The sequence below is a fragment of the Sebastes umbrosus genome, chromosome 12, assembly GCF_015220745.1.
Source record: "Sebastes umbrosus isolate fSebUmb1 chromosome 12, fSebUmb1.pri, whole genome shotgun sequence".
Taxonomy (NCBI): Eukaryota; Metazoa; Chordata; class Actinopteri; order Perciformes; family Sebastidae; genus Sebastes; species Sebastes umbrosus.
This window is the reverse complement of record NC_051280.1, coordinates 17,282,743-17,302,366: the sequence shown is the minus strand read 5'-3', so window position 1 is coordinate 17,302,366 and position 19,624 is coordinate 17,282,743. Positions and strand designations below refer to the sequence as shown.

The following is a 19,624-nucleotide window of genomic DNA, read 5'->3' as shown; positions in this document are numbered from 1 at the left end:
CTGAGTCGTACTGACATCTGTTGGTGGAGCATCTTGTTACATGACTACACTGCCTGCCTGGTGTTGCGTCGAAATTAGCTTCCCCTTTCAAAAACGTGTTTTCTTGGCTGTGTGTGTCTTCCAGTTCTGCCTTTTCTTGTTTTGCAACTTATAGCCTACAAGGAAATAATTATGGGCGAGGACGTTAATGCGCTTAAGATAAAAAGGAAAGTAAGCATGTGGAAATTTACCCATCCCTATTTCCTTATAGAACATAATAAGCGCCCTTGGGTTTCTGAAATGTATTATTATTATTATTATTATACTAGCTTGTGATTAAAATCTCGTTTTAAGACATCTGTAGGCAGGTTATTGAACTTTGTGATTATAATTATAATTATAATAAGCGTTGTTTTACCAGGTGGAGTGATGCTGTTTTTCATTTCTCTCAGGCGTGCGTGAGACCGAGCCGTAAACACGGCAGGACCCGGAAGGGGACACACATTTGTCTGGGGTGCAGACTGCGACACAACACCTGTAAACAGTAGTCATTAAAGACGCGTGCACTGTGCTCTGCCTCGCCTACTTCCTGGTGGATGTGATGAGGCAGCGTCTCTCAGTGTTGTCGTAGTGAGCAGAGAGCAGAGAGCAGAGCAGAGAGAGGGCAGCTGAAGTGAAGGAGGTTGATGTGTTTGATGGTCTGCAGTTAGTTAGTTAGTTTTCTTTTTTGTCTCCTTTGATGAAACGATGGGCAGCACGGTGATGGAGTCCAGCGAGGACAGCTCCAAGAAGACGCCGAGGAAGAGGAGAAGTCTGCGGATTAACATGCCAGTGAGTCGGTGGAGTAGCAACTAATGTGGCTTCTTGCTGTGACTGTAAAAAAACAAAAACAACAACAACAACAGGGCTTGTTGTTGAACTTTTCATGAAAACAGACGGATAGAAAGCTAGTAACGGATACAAGTTACAGCCGTTTAATGAGGCATAAACGGCTGCGACGACTTTTCAACTGCCACAAAATATATGATGTTTATTTATTTATTTTATTTTTTAAGACCATGGACCTAATGTTAGCTAGAAACAGCTGGCTGTTTGCACCTTAAACATTTTATTTATTTTATTTATTTTATTTATTTTATTTATTTTATTTATTTTATTTTATTTTTTTATTTTATTTTTTAAGACCATGGACCTCATGTTAGCTTGAAACAGCTGGCTGTTTGCACCTTAAACATTTTATTTATTTTATTTATTTTATTTTCTAATACCGACCTAATATTAGCTAGAAACAGTTAGCTGTGTGTACCTTAAACATTTTTTTTATTTATTTATTTATTTTCATAAATAAAAAAAATAAATTAAATAATACATTTAAATAAATACAATTTCATTTATATTTTATTTTATTTTCTAAGACCATGTTAAGTGGACCTAATGTTAGCTAGAAACAGTTGGCTGTTTGCACCTAAAACATTTTATTTATTTATTTTCATAAATAAAAAAAATAATTTAAATAATACATTTTAAATAAATAACATTTTTATTTATTTTTTATTTTATTTTCTAAGACCATGTTAGGTGGACCTAATGTTTGTTAGAAACAGTTGACTGTTTGCACCTAAAACATTTTATTTATTTATTTTCATAAATAAAAAAAATAATTTAAATAATACATTTAAATAAATAACATTTTTATTTATTTTTTATTTTATTTTCTAAGACCATTTTAAGTGCACCTAATGTTAGCTAGAAACAGTTGGCTGTTTGCACCTAAAACATTTTATTTATTTATTTTCATAAATTAAAAAAACAAATTAAATAATACATTTAAATAAATAACATTTTTATTTATTTATTTTATTTTCTAAGACCATGTTAAGTGGACCTAATGTTAGCTAGAAACAGTTGGCTGTTTGCACCTTAAACATTTTTTTATTTATTCATTTTCATAAATAAAAAAAAAAAATAATTTAAATAAATAAAACTTTATTTATTTTTTTATTTTATTTTCTAAGACCATGTTTAGTGGACCTAATGTTTGTTAGAAACAGTTGGCTGTTTACACCTTAAACATTTTTATTTATTTATTTTCATCAGTATGTCCAACAGTAGAACAACAACGAACGTTAATACAGGGCTGTGACTAACGACACAGAATATTTTCTCTATGCATTTAAGTTATTGTGAGGAAAAACTAGTAATATGAAGCAAAGGAAACATGTCAGAGGAACTAACATGCTCCAAAACCAACAAGTCATGTTCCATTATGGTCACTTATACTGAGGGCCTTTGTTTATTTAACTTCATTTCAGTGGGCCGGCCTGATTCACAGTAGCCTCTATTCATCAATCTGGACAGTTTAAAGCTGCAGTGGGGAGAATTAGAGGAAATATGATTTTAAAAAAAAATGTTATTTTTATAAAACAGTCACTATATCCAGACAGTAGTGCATGAGACAAGTTATCTGAAAAAAAAAGTCATGTGCCTCTGTGTCCTCCGGTGCTCCTAATGGCATCTGCAAGATTTCACAGACCAGAGGAAAACAACCAATCAGAGCCGAGCTGGAGCCTTGCCGTCTCTGAGCAGCTGTCAATCACTCGCTAACTCCGGTCAAACTAGGCAGCACTGATCAAATATGAATCAATATTCTGTTACTGTAATGCCTATTTCTCACCTCAAATGTTTTCAGAAACATCTTGTAGTGTACTGTTTAGCTGTAAAATGAGAAAGTTTGTGACCCGGCAGCCATGTTGAGATCAGTTGAGGAAATACCATATTGAATTACAATATGCTGAATGGTTATTATGGAATAGTTGCCAAAAATATTCTGCCCTATTGCAGGTTTAATGTCTATGGTTTTGTTTTTCTTTGCTTTCACTTCCTGTGAAGTAAATTATATTACTGGAGACTTAATCAAACCTGTTTTTCAAGGTTAAAACATCTCCTGGACAGTGTGAGCACACTTTGATGACAACTATTTTGTTGTGTCTTGTAACATGGATAACAGCCATGTTACTGTAGCTCACAGGCATGTGTTGTTTGGATGTCATCCATCAGAGCCATCTGCATGCTTTCCCAGCTTAAATGGAAATGGATTGGATACAATCTGTGTCTTCTTTTCGAGATTTTGTTCAATATTTAAGTAGTTTTGCTGGAAAGTGACGTAACAAAAATGCAGCTGAATGTTGAGGTTTCATGATGCATTCATGTGCAGCTGCATAGATTGGAAAAAAAAAAAAAAACACTTCCCCAATAGGAAGTAAGCTTATGAATACAACACTGGTTTTGTAGCCAATGCCCCAGTGCAATGTTGGAGCTTTCCTCCACCACATGAACCTCAAACTGGTGGAAACACTGATACAGCTTCCTAAAATACATCAAAACAGGTTTTCATTGTCACATAATTACTGTAAGTAATTAAACTGCCTTTCTGCGTAAGTGCTCTAGAGTGGAATGTGAAGCTCAGCCCTTGGTATGGGGAAGGTTATGTGTTGTATTTGCTTGCAAAGGTATCCGCGCTGACGAAACACGTTTTACTTCTAGTTGAGTGGCATGTTAAACATTTTCACTTTCGCCCAACGATGTCCGTTTTGTAAAACTGGCTAAAGCAGAATGTTGTGGCTGAGAAGGCATTCATGTTATGACTTGTCATTTTGTTGTTTCCTGGAAGTTATCTTTTATCCTTGACACTCTCTTTTATGTGCAGGACTTTGGTGCGTTTACTTCCCCACAAGTGGAGACGAGTGGCTCAACCAAAAGTGGCGCTCAGACGGTACAGAAATAATTTCCCTGATTTTCTTTTTTGTGTGTGTTTTCATTTACTTGTTTGTTTTCTCAATGTTACTTTTTTTTTTTTCCAGCACATGATTTATCTTGTCGCTTTGGATCGTGTGTTTGGCTTTGAACACATTTAGACGTGGATTTGGGAAAAGCAAAATATTACTCAAGGCCATCCCTCCTAATCTGCCAACCCTTACTGGCTTACAGTAACATTACGCCCACTGTGTGTCCAGGCATAGCAGGATCACATACAGGAAATTGATTTTCTCTAAAAGAAAGCAGCCTCTTCCTACTGTCTGCTCTGATTGATTTGAATAGGATTAATCCTTTTATCATTACCTCATATCTACCAGACTACATATTTCAGTTTTACCTCAGTAACATTTGCACAATGCTGATAAAAACCTGCATTGGTTTGTGTTTTGAAATGGCTAATTTCTATCCAGATAAAACCCTGATATCTGCATACTTGCCTTGACAAGCTCTTGCACAATGACAGAGTGAGAATTGTTGGCAAACAGAAAAGATGGGTGTGTGCTCTCGCTCTCTCACATCGGCCACAGGATTGGTTTACACAGAAATGTGCACATATAGTAGAGCAAATACCACTCTGAACCCTTGTTAAGTAAACCAGACGAAACAATTCTTCCTGTTTTGATTTTATTATCAATGCAGTGCACTTCGTATCATCATCTGTTTTGTTGAGGCTTGTTATTCTGCAGGCTTTTATCTGCCAACAATGTTACCAAAACACTCCTGTTACATTTTATTGTTTTCTGTAAATACAACCTCCGAGCTGGAGATTGCTGCACGTTATACCGCTTCGCTGTGTCAGAGCCCACAAAGGGTTAAAAGATTTGTTATTGGCACATCCAGAGCAGACAGCAGTCAGTGGTGGTGGTGGTGGGAGGAGGCGCTCTCTGTCTCCAGCTAGATTGGCTGCCGTCTCTCCTGTTTTTCTTTTCGTTTCTGCACGCCGAATAGAGAAGAATTTCTCAGTCTGTTTACATGATATTGACCCTGCAAAGACAGACTTATAAACACAAAAAGTCTTACTGACATATATGCACTCTGTTGTTTAACTAAGAGTGCTGATACTGAACCTGATGTTGCTGCTGTTACCGACTTGTATCGAGGGTGAGGCCATTAAACATGATACCCTAGGCAGCATGGCATAGCGGGAAATGGAGCAAGATTGGATTTGTGTTTCAGTTGCTAAACATTATGAATGCAGCATGAATTGTGAATATGGTTTCCTGTTGAGCTCTAATTAAGTCTTTTACAGCCGTGTGTGCAGACAAAATTAGATGTTTTTGCTTAGGATTTGGTTGGTTTGAATAAAACTGACTATAAAACAAGTGAAAAATGTTCCGTTGCGTCAAAGAGCTCTCTGGTTAAGAAAGTCTAGGATCAATATTGTTGGTTTCTCAGTAACTTTTATGGATCATGAAAGAACTTTTTTCTTATTGCACTTTGTACACACTCACTTTCTCACACTGCTTTTTAATGAGATGCCATTAAGTGTTACATTGCAGCTAACTAAACAAAACAGTGTTGCATATGTGAGAAATGAAGAAGTAACCAAAAATAGCAAGCTCCTACAAAAAGTGCAATCAGCGGCTTTCATTTCACAACAAATCTCTTGTCTACATTTTTTAGTATGGCTCTGCAACCTTTCACTGTCTCACATAACACACTGAGAATAAACCACGCATATAAAAGTGCAGAAAAATAAAAAAAGTGCCTCCTTATTGTCTCTCAGGGGGAGCGTCGCATCCGTTCAGCCAGCCCCACCAAAGGAGTGTTGATGAGGAGCCCGCCCATCGCCCCTCTGCCCACACACCCTCAGTCTGCTCCGGTGGCATTGAGGACCATCTCAGGTTCCCCCAAATCTATCTTCCCCTATCCCTCCTATCAGGACTCTCCACCCAAGTCCCCCCGCCGCCTGAGCCTGAGTGGTATCTTCCGCTCCTCATCCAGCTCCACACCTGCAGGCATCAAAATCTTCTCCAGGACCAGGAGAGGTGAGTCGAAAAGCTGACATTGCACTGATTCATGATGAACACTGTTGTAATCAGTTGACATCCTCTGGTTCTGAAATGTGAAGCCAATGCGGAAGTGCCTTAAACCTGCATTCTTTCTAATAGCCAGCAGGGGGCGACTCCTCTGGTTGCAAAAAGAAGTCTGATTGTATAGAGAGGCGAAGTCCCTCCCCTTCCGGTGGACCTCATGGGACCTTATTTCAGAAACAATATGTATGGTAGTCAATGGCGAGACACAAATCATTTTTTTATAATGTGTTTGAATTGCACCATGAATCACACATATGATGTTTGTCAATTTAAAAGATAATTTTGCAAGTTAAGAAAGTCGCAGTTTGTCGTAGTATAATGTAGTTTTGTGTGAAACCGCTCAGTGAACTACATCTCTCGTCTTGCACACTATATGTCAGCAATGCTAGCTACCTAGATAACTTAGCTACGACCACGCACAAATTAAACGTTATCTTACCTGATGTGTTTTATTCAGCGACCCCTGGTCCTTTTATCAGCCGGGAAGAGAAAGAACGAGCAAGACCCGTTGCTGGTGTGAGTACATCCCAGTACGAAACACATAGGCATCGTAGCTTCAGCGAAAGAGACGTCACTTACGCGACTTTTGGGTGTGTAGTCTTACTAATTTTGTATTTTCACAGTCTTATACTTCAACAGTTTTACAATAAAAACTGTGACTTTCTTGACTTGCAAAATTATCTTTTATATTGACAAACATATGTGTGATTCATGGTGCAATTCAAACGGGATCAAAAAATTACTTGTCTTCCGTCGTTGACTACCGCTCATGTTTTTTCCAAATAAGGTCCCATGGGGACCACTGGAAGGGGCAGGACTTCTGGTCTCTATAGAAGTCGATAAGAAAATGAGCCTACTTCTCACTTGATTTATTTCCTCAGTAAACATTGTAAACATGAGTTTATGGTCTTAATCGCTAGTTGCAAGTCTTCTACAATACAGCATGATGTTTATTTAGTAAATTATGGTCCCATTTGGAGTAAAATAGACCATAAAGCAGGGGATGTTTTAGGACATGTTTTCAGTTCATGAAAGTTCATTGTAACGATTTTGTCGGCTAAAAATGTCTTAATTAACGTTCGATTGTACTTAGCTCCCTCTCGTGTCACTTCCGGTTGCAAAAAAACAAGATGGCAAAAGCCAAAATGCAGAATTCCAGGCTTCAAAATGTCAGTCCACAAACCAATTAGTGACATCACGGTGACTACGTCCACTTCTTATATACAGTCTATGGTTGCAACATCAATTTCTGGATTGGCTACAACTGTATTTTGATAGTTTTATAAATGTGAAATATAGTATGTCATCTGGTGATAATGCCGATAAATACTGATGTTATTATGTGCAAGAGGAGGAAGACAGTAGTAAAGGAAGTTAGACACAGTAGATGAAACTCAATGATTATTTTGGTTTCCTGCTGCATGTACAAAGTAAAGCCACAGACAGGAACCTGTATCTATCTGATTGAGTTCATGAGGAGTTGAGGTAGTTTGCAGCTGTCATGCAGCATTTTTCTCAGTTCCACACATTGAACATCGTTGTGCCAATAAGGAAGTAGAAGCCTAGATTTCGTCATGGTAAAAAAAGAAAAGAAAAATCCACTGCTTTGTTTTGCAGTTCCCTACAGGCCAACATGATCACAAGCGATGAGCAATCGCTTGAGGAGCAGATAGATGTTCCTTCATTATCAGTCATCCTCTTATCGATGACGTCAACAACTTTCTCAGGAATCAAAGAGGAGTGGCATTGAGGAGTGCATTTCAAAGCCAGTTTATTAGATTAAGTTGCAGGTTTGGCATCCCACAGGTGGGAGTCCAGCCACAGTGCATTCTCCAAAATTAAAACGCACTAATGACATAATGGTAATACTGAGACAGGCTGGGCAGAACAAGGCCTTGTTTGTTGAAGAACAGACAAGGCACATTTTCAGCTCTCATGTCTCCATGTCTTTGGGTGGCTGATTATCATTACATAACAGAAACCAGCCTGTTTCGCATGGAAACAGCCCTGCTGGAAGCTGCATCAAACAGCACAGAGATGACTCATATGTTTTTGGCTCGTCGTACATCTACCCATTCTTCTGTTTCCTCGCAAAGGGTCAGCTTGGCAGAGGCTGGTGGAATAGCTCAGTTAGGGCCAGACCTCAAGAGTCAGCATGCTCCGTTTCCTCTGGAGATCCTTATTGATGGTAACCAGACTAAAACACACCAAAACACACCGGCGGCAACAGCCTTCTCGTGCCAGCCGCTCGGCATTTTTAGAGTGTGATGTGGTTCGAGACATTGCATCCTCTCGGTTTTCTTTTTCCGACTAATGATGTGGCTTTAAATGAACGGGGGCCAATCATAATAACCACAGAGTATGCTTGTAAATGAATATCATACAGTGACTGAGTGGGCACACACAGCTTTTCTATTTTTATTAGTGGGATGTTTTTGTAGGCACCCTACTTTCGCCACAAGGGTGTGCTGAAGGCTTGTCTTGATTTAGTTCTCAAACTGTTGTTGATTAAGCTGTCAGTTTTATACATCTACATTAGTTTTATCAGTATTTTTTTAGCTGTTTAAGTAAACATAGAGGTTTTTCTTTTTTTCAGAATTGTATGTGTTCCTGAACCTGATTTTGTTTAAGTTGCACTATTTATTAGGTGTTTTCTCAGGTGCTTTTATATCCATAATTGCCACAAATATGATCAGAATGTCTTCTCATTCCCATCTGGTCTAAATATGTGTTTTCTAATTGCCTGGACATTGTCAGTCTCTCACTGCTGAAGGCAACTGTGGTGCTTTCATATCCTTATCTGGAAGTGACCAGACTCTCAGGAGCTCCTCATACAACCATGCAGAGTTTTTCCCCCCCTCTCTCTCTCGCTCTCTCTGTTGCTACTGTGTGCTGTATGTTGTCAGTAAATAAAGGAACAGGGCAGTTTTGAAATTCACAAAGTGCAGACCTTACAAGGGCAGAATTTAGATTTTTATTTTGAGTGTGGATGCTAAGCTTAAGAAAAATACACCATGGATGGGATTTCAAATCCTCACGGATCTGAAACTTAGCAACCTTCAATACAAACTGAAGTGAATTAGTTTTGTTAGGAAAGCTTTATCACAGCAGGTATCACATGATGTTTGAGGCGATCGTTGATATTTCAACCCCTCTTGACCAACTGAGCGGAGTGGAACAATTGCATAACATGTTAATTGAGATCTGTGTTGGACACGCTGTGGCTAATGTGAGCAGCAGAAACTGAGTGGGCCATCTGTCACGGGTAGCTGAGGCTAGTGGTATTGAATGGAGGCTTTCTGATCAGCTGACAGAATATGGGATGTCCCCCTGCTGTCATCGGCGGGGGGCTGGCCTCGGCACTCTTAAAGGTCAGGCCCCCAAAAGTTACCGACAACCGACCTGTACAAATGACAGAGCTGCAGGACTCCCAGCTCAAAAACCCTTTATGTCTTAATTTGTAGGGTTTTTTTTAACAAGGAAATGCTGAGATCGTCTGATCCTGAGTGTGTCGTATGAAGACGGAGTGAGACAGATGTGCCTGTGCTTACTTTCCTGTGTTGGGAGAGGGAGGGCAGTGGAAAAGGGGGGGGCGGGGAGATGTGCAGCCTGAGCCAATCGCTGGTGTATGCTTCATGGACTAGCCTCCTTTTACAGGCTGCTGACATGGGTGCTATATTAAAGAGACGCCACCCACAGCTGCACCTGACAATTTACAGCACTGACACAGCTGAGAGGGGGGAAAAGGCGCTCCGGTCCCAGTTGTTATTTGCATCACTTGCGAGAGGGACGTTTCTCAGCGGAAGCTGTGTGGAAATTTCATCTTTCACGCCTTTTCCCATCAAACGAATGAGCTGACACAGTACACTGCTTCCTTCTGGCTCTGGGCTCCGTGATTTTTTTTTTGCCTGGATATGAAAGCTTAGCTTTTATTGGTGACTTGCTGCGGTTGTCTTTTTCTTTTTGTAACTAGCACTGTTGGCTCCAAGGAAAAAGTGGAATACGCTGCTTCATGGAGTAGCCAGAATTAGTTTTTTTTTCTCCTGCAGACGAATCGATTGAAGGTGACCAGTTTTCTCCTTTTTTAATAAGAAGGACCATCTCTCTTCTAAAGATGGAGTAAACAGCTTCATAGACTAATCATTCTCTAGATCTGTTGGATTTACTTTTCAACTTCATTTCTGTACAACTTTCTTCATCTAGCGAATGGAGTGAACTCTCACTTTGGGCAGTTTTGAGCCACCCCTATCGTGATGCGAATGGTCATGGTCAAATTTAGTTTTGAACCCACAACCCACCACTGCGTTTCATGAAGAGGTTTGGCAGCCTGAGGAGGAGCAAGAAACGGAAGGAGCAAGATGGGCTAGGAGGGCGCCATCAGTCCGAGTCGTCGTGTCTGTCTGGTAACGTGCTGTGATCTTCACCTGCTCCTCTTCAGTAGTCCTGCAGTAGTCCTGCATAAGTATTCTTAGGATTGAGCATTCAAGTTATTCTCCTTTTGGCAAAAGTCATTAAGAGAGCATCTATTTTGTGCTTGGTACTTATATATGTCATCTATATATATGCTGTAGGTTGTGGCCTTAGGTTCTCCATATAGTTTAGGTGCAGGTTACATGGTCTCTGGTTTCACAAATGCATGCAGTACATCAGACCAAAGTGGTAAAGCTATGTGTGAGGGGATGACCTGGGGCCAGAGGTCAGCTATCACTAAATATTGCACATACTGCATGCTGCTCTATGCATTGTGCCTGATTGATGTGTCTTCTTTAATTTAAATGTTAAAGCAGTGATAGAGATAAGTGAAATGTGTTTTTATTTTGTAGTGGCCCTGTCATCATGGTTAAGTAATTCAGAGCCACTCTATCTGATGCAGTGTCAGTTCATTATTTCTGTCCCATATCCTAGGGGAGTCTCTTCAGAATAGCTGCTCCATTTTGAAAACTTTATTTAAATTGACAGGAAGCATTTAAGGTGAAGTAGGGACAGTCAGAACATGCTAAATCATTGATTTTGGGGGGCTTTTAATTACGAGTGGAGACTCTATCTCCGTTCATAGTATGTCCTTCAGGTTTTCGTGAAAAGGAAGCAGGCCAACATGAGCAGTGACAGAAAATGGATGCCAAACAAAAAGCGCAGACCTCCATGCAGACTTATGGCAGCTTTCGTAAAAAGTGTTAGCTCATAATGCTTGATGTGTGAAGCACTGGGGACACGCTGTGAGGCGTTCAAGTGGCCCTTTATCACAGACTTTACAGCTCCTGATTTAGAGCCAGTCTGACATTGGTGGAGTAGATGAGTAGAGCAGAGTCCTGTCATGATGATGTATGTCCAAATGTGGCTGTATACGATGTAGAGTTCTTTGTAAAGGCAGTATACAACGCGGTGACACCTCAGCCGAAACCATAAGTCCTTTTTATCTAGAGCTTCTACATAATGGATGTGCAACTACGTTGCTGCTGACGTCTACATAAGAAATTTCGGTAGTCTGTGTGCTTCTTCTCAGCAACATATTTGTCAGATTGAACTGTGACTGCTCATGTAAATGTTTTGCCATGATGCAGTTTGCACACATGATATGTCATAGTGAGCCTGCCATTATTGAGGTGTTGAACAGCCACGTCCTTTGTTGCAGAAAGCCTGTATTACGGTGTACCTAGCAAATTCATTTGAAAACCTTGTCACAATCCGCACACCAGTTCTGACCAGTGTGCCCATACAAACATGGCGATTCACAGTTGTGATTCATTGTGGCCAGAGAATGCTGTAACACCGCATCATTGGGCCCTGTAGCAGCCTCGCTACTGCTCTGACGTCAACCAATGAAGATCACGTTGCTCCCGGAGTCACCGTAGACCCACTTGACTTAAAAATCTCTGTCGTCTCCTCAGGGGGCACCCACTCAGAGAGGATCTGCTTTTATGGGTGTTATGTTAACACGGCTTGCAGTAAATCGCAATATAAAAACCAAGTGTGAGTAGCCTCAGCTAATCAACTACCCTCCGAGCAGCCTCCACACCTCTGAGTCAAAAATATTCAGTTTACTATTTTGCTTGACAGTTAAAGGAGCTATATATATGAGATTTTGAATATTAATATGCTCTTTGCTATGTAAAGATATAGTGGAGTAATGGCATCCTGAGCAGAGAATGAAGTCGCTCTCCCTCTGTGTATGTTGTAATCCGTGCTTCTCTGTTCTTTGTTTTGGTAGCCGGGCTGGCCATGTGTGAATATGAGTCCCTCCCTTTGAAACTCTTGTCCCTCCCCACATTTATAAAGAGACTAAAGGCCTAGACACAGCAAGCCGACATCAATGAACTAGAGGCGATGAAGACCGACCGTTACGTCGCCTTTATCTTGGCCGACAAGTTGCATTTGAAATCACCGCAAAGACTGCAGCCGACGGCCAACTACCACGTACGTCTTGCGCCTGTGTGAGAGGAAATAACTCTCCACACCAGCAGGCGGCGGTAGTCTGTATTTGTCATTCAAAAAGGGAAACTGGAAGACCGAGGATGGCAGATATACAAGCCGTTGTTATGATACTTACTGTACATGAAACAAAGCGGCGTTTGCTGACCATTTTCACACCACTCTCACTCACCACTTAGCTTCATTCCAGATAGCCATGTCATTGTGAAAATATCCGTGTATTGTAATGATCAGATGAGATGAAGATGAAAAGTGAGAAGAGCCTTCTGTTTTTTTTCCTCTTGACTTTACTCGTTAGCTTGCTTTCCTCACTTCGGTTTCTCTTCTCGTGCACTGATTCATTAAAGATGAACCGCCGATCAGAGTGATATCTCTCACCGACGAGCTCTGCTGCCGGTTCAACATGCTGAATCAGCCAAAAAAACTCCTACGCGAGTAGACTAGAGCCAACAGACGCTCATCGACGGCCCCAAACTGTCGGCTTGGTTTTTCAGGGCCTTTAGTTCATCCTCATCATTATTTCATATCTATATTTCGCATACAGTGCCTGTTAGCAGAAGGAGAAGGCTTGCATTTCTTCTTCTATTTCTTCCGGAACGCGCCTCCCGCTGTCAAACTATCATCACAAATAGCCCGGTTTTCCAGCGGTTCATACCAGGCTTGAAATCGAACCCACCACTGGTTATGTGCGCAACGTTTCAGTCGATGTAACCGAACAAGAATTCAGAATCTCAACAAAAGACACTGGTGTCTAAAAACCTCATTGACAGGAAAGAGGCAGAAGAGAAAACAGCAAAATCAGCTGGGACAGTGCAGGCGGGGGCATCATGACCACTGTGGCCTCAGGGCATACGACTTTCAGAAAGCCATCAAGGTCAAACAGAGGGTTGCCGCCGGGGAAATTCCTGCCCTGGTTAGCAGGATAACTAGCAAGCTAATAATTACATTACATGGATTTAGGAAGAAAAGCAAAGGGCAGGGGAGGTATGGCTGACACGTCCGCTTGTTTTTTTGTCTGAGATGCTGGTGCTCTAGTGTGACATCTAGTGGTTCTGGCTGTCATATATAGAACCTTTAATCAATTATCAAAGTAGCTACAGAAGAATTTTGTGAGGGTCGACTAATTGATTAATTTGACCAATCGTTTCATCTCTAATTCAAATAGTTGCATAATAATATGGAAATGGCAATTTAGAGCGATTAACCTTGCAAGTCAATGCTGCTTTTGTCTCCCTGCGTTGACAGAGCTGTGTCCATTGCATATAGTAGCATCTTATCAGTAGTATGTTCATACGTAGCTTCACTCTAAAATATTATATAGAGTACTGCGTATGTTTTTTTATGTTGTAAAGTTAGATGGACTGACTACTTGCAGCAAGGCATCCATTTCCTGTTACCAGTGTGGTGTCTAGCTGGCCCTGATTAACCAGGCCGAGGAGAGGCCTCCCAGCCCCGCTGTTATCTCCTCCTGAGGAATGTGCCACAACAGCGTGGCTAAAATAAGAAGGCTACACTGCGGAAGCAGGGCACGCCAAAGAGGGCTGGTGCATGCCAACTAAATGTCAAGAGATAGTGTGGAGTGCGCTTGGACAGACCAAGGAAAAATGTTCACTCAACACACGGCGCTTCATTTATGAAAAATGTCTCCTAACTTTTTATTATTCTCTTTTTGAAGATTATATTTAGATAGCAGGATAAGTCACAGGAAATTAGTTAAAATCAATGATCCATACTGATCACAATATAAATACTTCTTGCCTGGTTCATTTAGAAATCTTTGAATGATGATCCTAAATACTTTGTTTTTCAAATTACTTCAAAGGTCAACTTTAAATTCATATGGTCATACACGTCTTTAATAATGATCTCAGTTTGTTTCATAAGACTGAGTCCAGGCGGATGATACTGAAACTGATTCTTGTATCTTCATGTCCTCATGTGACATTAACTGTCACTAGTGTTGGATATGTAGGTGTGATAAAGTCAGCTGGAAGTCTCATAGTGGAGGCCTTGTAACGTGAACCATTTGGTCTTCATCACCCATGTTACTCTTTGTGTGGCCTCAGAAATATGTCTGCGCAGTAGAGGCGGGGCAGCGTGAGTGTCGCATGTCACCCTGCGTAAGATCGTGATGCCTGATGTGAAAGAGCATGTGAGGGCTGTCATGTGACCGGCACCTTCAACCTGACACCGCCCGCAGGACTAGCTGCATCACTGACAGCTGACTGCTACACTGGAGCTTAATGCGGCTGCTCATGTTGTCATCAGCCTAGTTATTGTGGAGAGACGCCAGGAACAGGAAAAGGACAATCTGCATGATTCAGTGTGTTTCTTTTCGCAATATTGATCCATTATTGATGGCTCTTTAGAGCATCCATTGAGATGAGTTGAGCTTTGAAGGGCCATCAAGGGATTTTTCATTAACATGCAGTGTTATTGAGGAATAAGCCACAGGTATAATTCTAGCCTGGAGTTAGTGGTTAAATGTAATCTATTACTTAAAGTAGCAGTGGGTAGAAATGGAGCAAATATGATTAAAATAAGTTATTTTTGATAAAACGGTCACTATATCCTGACAGTAGTGCATGAGGCAGGTAATCTGAAAAAAAATCATGTGTCTTTGTCTCCTCCGGTGCTCCTAACGGCATCTGCAAGATTTCACAGACTGGAGGAAAACAACCAATCAGAGCCGAGCTGGAGACTGCCGTTTATGAGCAGCTGTCACTCACTCACAAACGCCGATCAAACAGTCAAACTAGGCAGCGCTAATCAAAATGTAAAATGAGAGTTTGTGACCCGTCAGCTATGTTGAGATCAGTTGAGGAAATACCAAGCACCGCCCACCAGCCGGAGCACAGCCTATAGGAACGCTCAATAGGAACGCACTCTCTGAAAATAACCTTTGAATGGCCAATGTCTCCTGTCACGATTTTTTAAAGCCTGAAAACCTGAAAGGTTATTATGGAATTTTTCCCCAATGATGCCAAAAACGTTCTGTCTACTGCAGGTTTAATTAATACATTTTAAAAAACAATTTAAAAAGTATTTATAAATATAAAGACAAGGTGAATCAGTGATTTTTAAATAGCTTTTTAAATTCAAGTTTTAATAATTGTTATTATGTTTTCTTCTCATATTCTCATTTTGTTGAAGACACCTATGAAAGCTATCAATGCTGCTAATAGTTTATATAACTTAGTTTTGAAGCTGTCTTTCTAGTGGGGGTTTACCCAGTGCATCCCTGTCTGTCAGCGACTGGGCTGAGACTCTCTCAGTCCCTGATGGATCAGATATGCATTCCTTCTCTGTTATAGCATGTGACAGCATTGATGGTATCTGCAGCAGTCACGATTGTAGCACCTCAGTCTTGCCAACTCAGCCTATCAGCGATGTGAATCCGCACGCCGTTTCAATGTCACTGAAAATGAAGTATGAACTGACATTGAAGAGATAAGTGGTGGTATCTATTGTGGATCTTTTTATCTCCCTGCAGCCTCTGGACTCTCCACACCACCCAGCACCCCGACCCAGGCGTCCAGCCAGCCTGTGTTCACCCAGGAGGCCCAACCGAGCGGACCCAGCCCTGAACGCCTGGAAGCGATCACCCGATCCCGTTCGATCTCCACACCTCCAGACACAGGACATCGCCTCAGCCTTCCCTCTGCCAAACCCCCGATCCCTTCCTCGAGCCCTGTGCCATCTTACTCTACCTCGCAACAAGTGAGTCACACCGCAAAAATCTTTCTCATTTTAAGACGCTGTGTAAAGTCACAAATTCATGTTTGCCTCGAGGCAGTTCAGTCAGTGAACTCTGAACAATAGATTAACGAGGCAGTCAAATACATTTAGGTGTGACTTCTTTCACCAGTCAGCTATGTTAGAACGTAAACATAAATTTGTTTTGTAGAGTTGTTATGGAGCCTCTCCAGTTTTGAGCTTTAGGAGAGGGTGGCATGAGATAAAGGATAACTTTGGTATTGCAGCAAGCTGCCAACCGTGCACTAAAAGTGTTTGTTTTTGTCACTGACAGGCTCAGATTGTTATAATAAGTGTCTGACAAAATTATGGAAAGGACCTTACAGAGAAATGAAACGTGTTTTTTTTTAATCTTTTGCTTGATACGGTCTGTTTGTTATTGTGTTTCTCACTCAAAGAAGCCTCGCCCTTAAACCTTGCGTCACATCCACATTCATTCACATACATATTCATGGCTGAATATTTAGCCGATTTCGACATTACAGCCATGTCTCTTCCACCAACAAATCACATGACACAATGACCAACAGAAAGCAAAAGGTAAGAAAAGGGTTTCATTTCTCTGTAGGGTCCTTTCCATAATGTTGTCAGACACTTACTGTAAAATAACAATCTGAGCCAGTCAGTGACAAAAACAAGCACTTTTAGGGGACGTAAACTGACAGTTTCAGGTTGCCTCAAATGATTACTTTACAGCTCATTTAGGGGCTGGCGGCTGCAGCACTCTCCCTCAATACTGGACCAATTTCAGAAAGTATTGTCCCCATTGGTCACTTTGACACAAAAACATGGGAAAATAGGGTCCAGGTTGAAAAATACCAGAGTTATCATTTAACAAGTAATGATAGAACTGCCCTGGGGCTCAGAAATAGCATATGCATGTGAATTCCTAAAATACATGTATGTAGGTGAAATATGTGTTGCTTTTACTCAAAAATAAGACTGAATATGTGACTAAATTTGCAGGTCAAACGCTGCATCTTTGCTCTGCTTCAGTACTGATAAATAAATAAATACAGCATGCATCACAAGATGTTGAAACTGATAACTATTTTTCCTCTGTGGCAACATAACAGTCTGTCCATGAGTCATGTGCTGCTTTACTAAGTGTCATAAGGGTTCACTGGGGACAGTGGTGAATAGAAAGCACGGATGATGCAAATCTCTTTTAATTCAAGCTCTGACACTGGAGCATGCAGTGCGTCAACAGGCCTGTGTTTGCACTATTTGCTTGGAGAATATAAATATTGTCGCTGCATTGAAGCACTACCTCAAATAGTATTTGACTGTTACTGCAAAAACAGCTGAGAGGTAGTTCAGGGTTTTGTCACAAGGATTTTAATTGTGGGTTTCATTTAGGATCCACCACAGTCTGAGTCGGGATGTGATACCAGATTTCCCACAGCATGCTCACTTAATGAATTATCTGTCTTGACCTGTCTGCTGTGAGTGATTGTGGGTTGTAGCCAGAGAGGGTAAATCAATATTTCATCACCAACATTGTATACTGTTGATATTAACACCCAAGGACTCATGATGGTGGTTGAAGAGCGATGAGACCCCCAGCCCTCCCCCCTCTCCATCATTCATAAGGGAGACTGACCAAATAATCTTCTGATGCTGTACTTTTTTTTTTTTTGCCAAATCCAATTTCGAAAGCAATTAATTTAATGGATTTATGTATGTCTGCTTCCCTGGAATTTGCTGTAATACCAAAGTAGGCTGCGTGCCCGCTGTGATGCAGCAGGGCAAGATTTATGAGAGTGCAGCAGGAGTGGGTTTTTGGCGAGAGAAGCGCTGTGTCACCATTGCAGGGCGACGCTGGGGGACTGTCTAGCATCCCAGAGCAGGTATATGCAGGCTTTCTCACACTGCTGCAGTGGCTTATTATGGATATACTTGCAAATTAGGGACCAAGGGAAATCACATATCAACAAGCACACTTGCTATGGCAAGCCGTTTTAACATTTAATAGCCAGACTGGACATGTATTGCAGATATCCATAATTTAATTCTTCCTAGTAGGGCTGACCCGAATGCTTTGAAACTTTGATCGTTGCCATGGTATTCGAATACAATATCGAATGCTTCATTTTTTATTTTTTTCAAATATATGTATAAGTATGTAATATTGATGTATAAATCCCCAAATAGCCCAAGAAATAAGAAATAATCCCACAACATTATTCATTATTCATATTCAACATTAATTATTATTAGTTATTCTTGGACAGATATCACCGTTTGTTGTGTGTAGAGGTGCGTATGTGTACAATAGTGCACAGAAGAACATGTCAGCCGCGCTGCGCTGCTCTGCTCCGCGAAGCTTCGAATACCTTCGAATATTTCTCATCGAAGCTTCGAAGCCCAAAAAATGGTATTCGGGACAGAACATAAGAACATATCCACAATGACATTCTTCTTATCCACAATTGTCATTTTAGATATCCACAACATCATTCTTCCTAGGACAAATTATGTCACTTTTACCATTCATGTGTATTGGGCTTTCAGTTCCAGATATGCAAAATTGCATTTTTGATATCTAGAACTACGAGAATACTGATATTTGCAATATAAACATTACTGGGAGGATCTCCCATTTCCCCATTTCAGATCTACAATTTAATTGTCACTAGTCATAATTTTATTTTCAGATATCCAAAATGAATCTAGTTTTGACTTTCCAAAATACATTGTGAGTAGTAAAAATGTCATTACGGATCCACAATTGGCAGTATGACTAGAAAAAATTCAATTTCAGATATCTACAATTAGAATTGTGACTAGAAACAATGCAATTGCAGATATCCACAAATGTATTGTGGCTATCCGAAAAGATAATAATATGCCAAGATGGCTCACTTCAGTTAAGACTAGTAAAAGTTGGATTGTAGATATCTGAAATGGGAGTTTGTTTTGCATTTATCATTCTAGATATCAAAAATGCAATTGTGGATATCTGGAATTGAAAGACCAATACACATGAATGGCAAAAGTGACGTCATTTTTCATAGGAGGAATGTCATTGTGGATATCTGAAATGTTCTTTTTGACTAGGAAGAATTGGAATTACAAATAATTGCATTACATATCCAGTCTAGCTATTAAATGTTAAAACGGCCACTTATATTTTTAAGGATTTAAAAATATCTTAAATTTAGTTTTGACTAGTACAATTAAAGTTGTAGATACTGTATCTTGAAATACAATTTCTGCTAGTAAGAATGTTATTGTGGATATCTTTAATTACCATTCTGACTAGTGAGAGTATGATTTTGACTAGGAGAAATGCTATTATGGATATATAAAATGTAATTCCACATAGGAGTGTGGTCTGTTTAAAGGTCCCATATTGTAAAAAGTGAGATTTTCATGTCTTTTATATTATAAAGCAGGTTTAAGTGCTATATAGATACTGTTAAACTATCAAAACGCTCAATATACGGAGGAATACTCACAGCCCGTATTCAGAAATTGTGCGTTTGAAACAAGCCGTTAGGATTTCTGTCCATTTGTGATGTCACAAATATACAATATTTAGACCATTACGTGGTTTTAAATGTAAATATTCTAAATGTGTCCCAGTTTATTTCCTGGTGCAGTGT

At 40.3% G+C, this 19,624-nt stretch overlaps 1 protein-coding gene across 4 annotated transcripts in view; it reads left to right on the top strand.

Annotated features, from left to right (window-relative positions):
* The first annotated feature begins 521 nt into the window (after positions 1 to 521).
* Positions 522 to 19,624, top strand: part of LOC119498220 (5'-AMP-activated protein kinase subunit gamma-2-like) — a 29,332-nt gene continuing 10,229 nt past the window's right edge. Inside the window, exons 1-4 of one of the 4 annotated variants that reach the window (XR_005209089.1) lie at positions 522 to 810; positions 3,686 to 3,751; positions 5,522 to 5,783; positions 15,754 to 15,980. Coding sequence is in view for 3 of the 4 variants with exons in the window: in XM_037786865.1 (XP_037642793.1) it covers positions 727 to 810; positions 3,686 to 3,751; positions 5,522 to 5,783; positions 15,754 to 15,980 (639 nt within the window). In the remaining variant the exon portion in view is untranslated. Of the gene's footprint in view, positions 811 to 3,685; positions 3,752 to 5,521; positions 5,784 to 9,562; positions 10,235 to 15,753; positions 15,981 to 19,624 lie in introns of those variants that run through there. The other 3 variants (XM_037786865.1, XM_037786866.1, XM_037786867.1) reach the window with 3 other exon arrangements.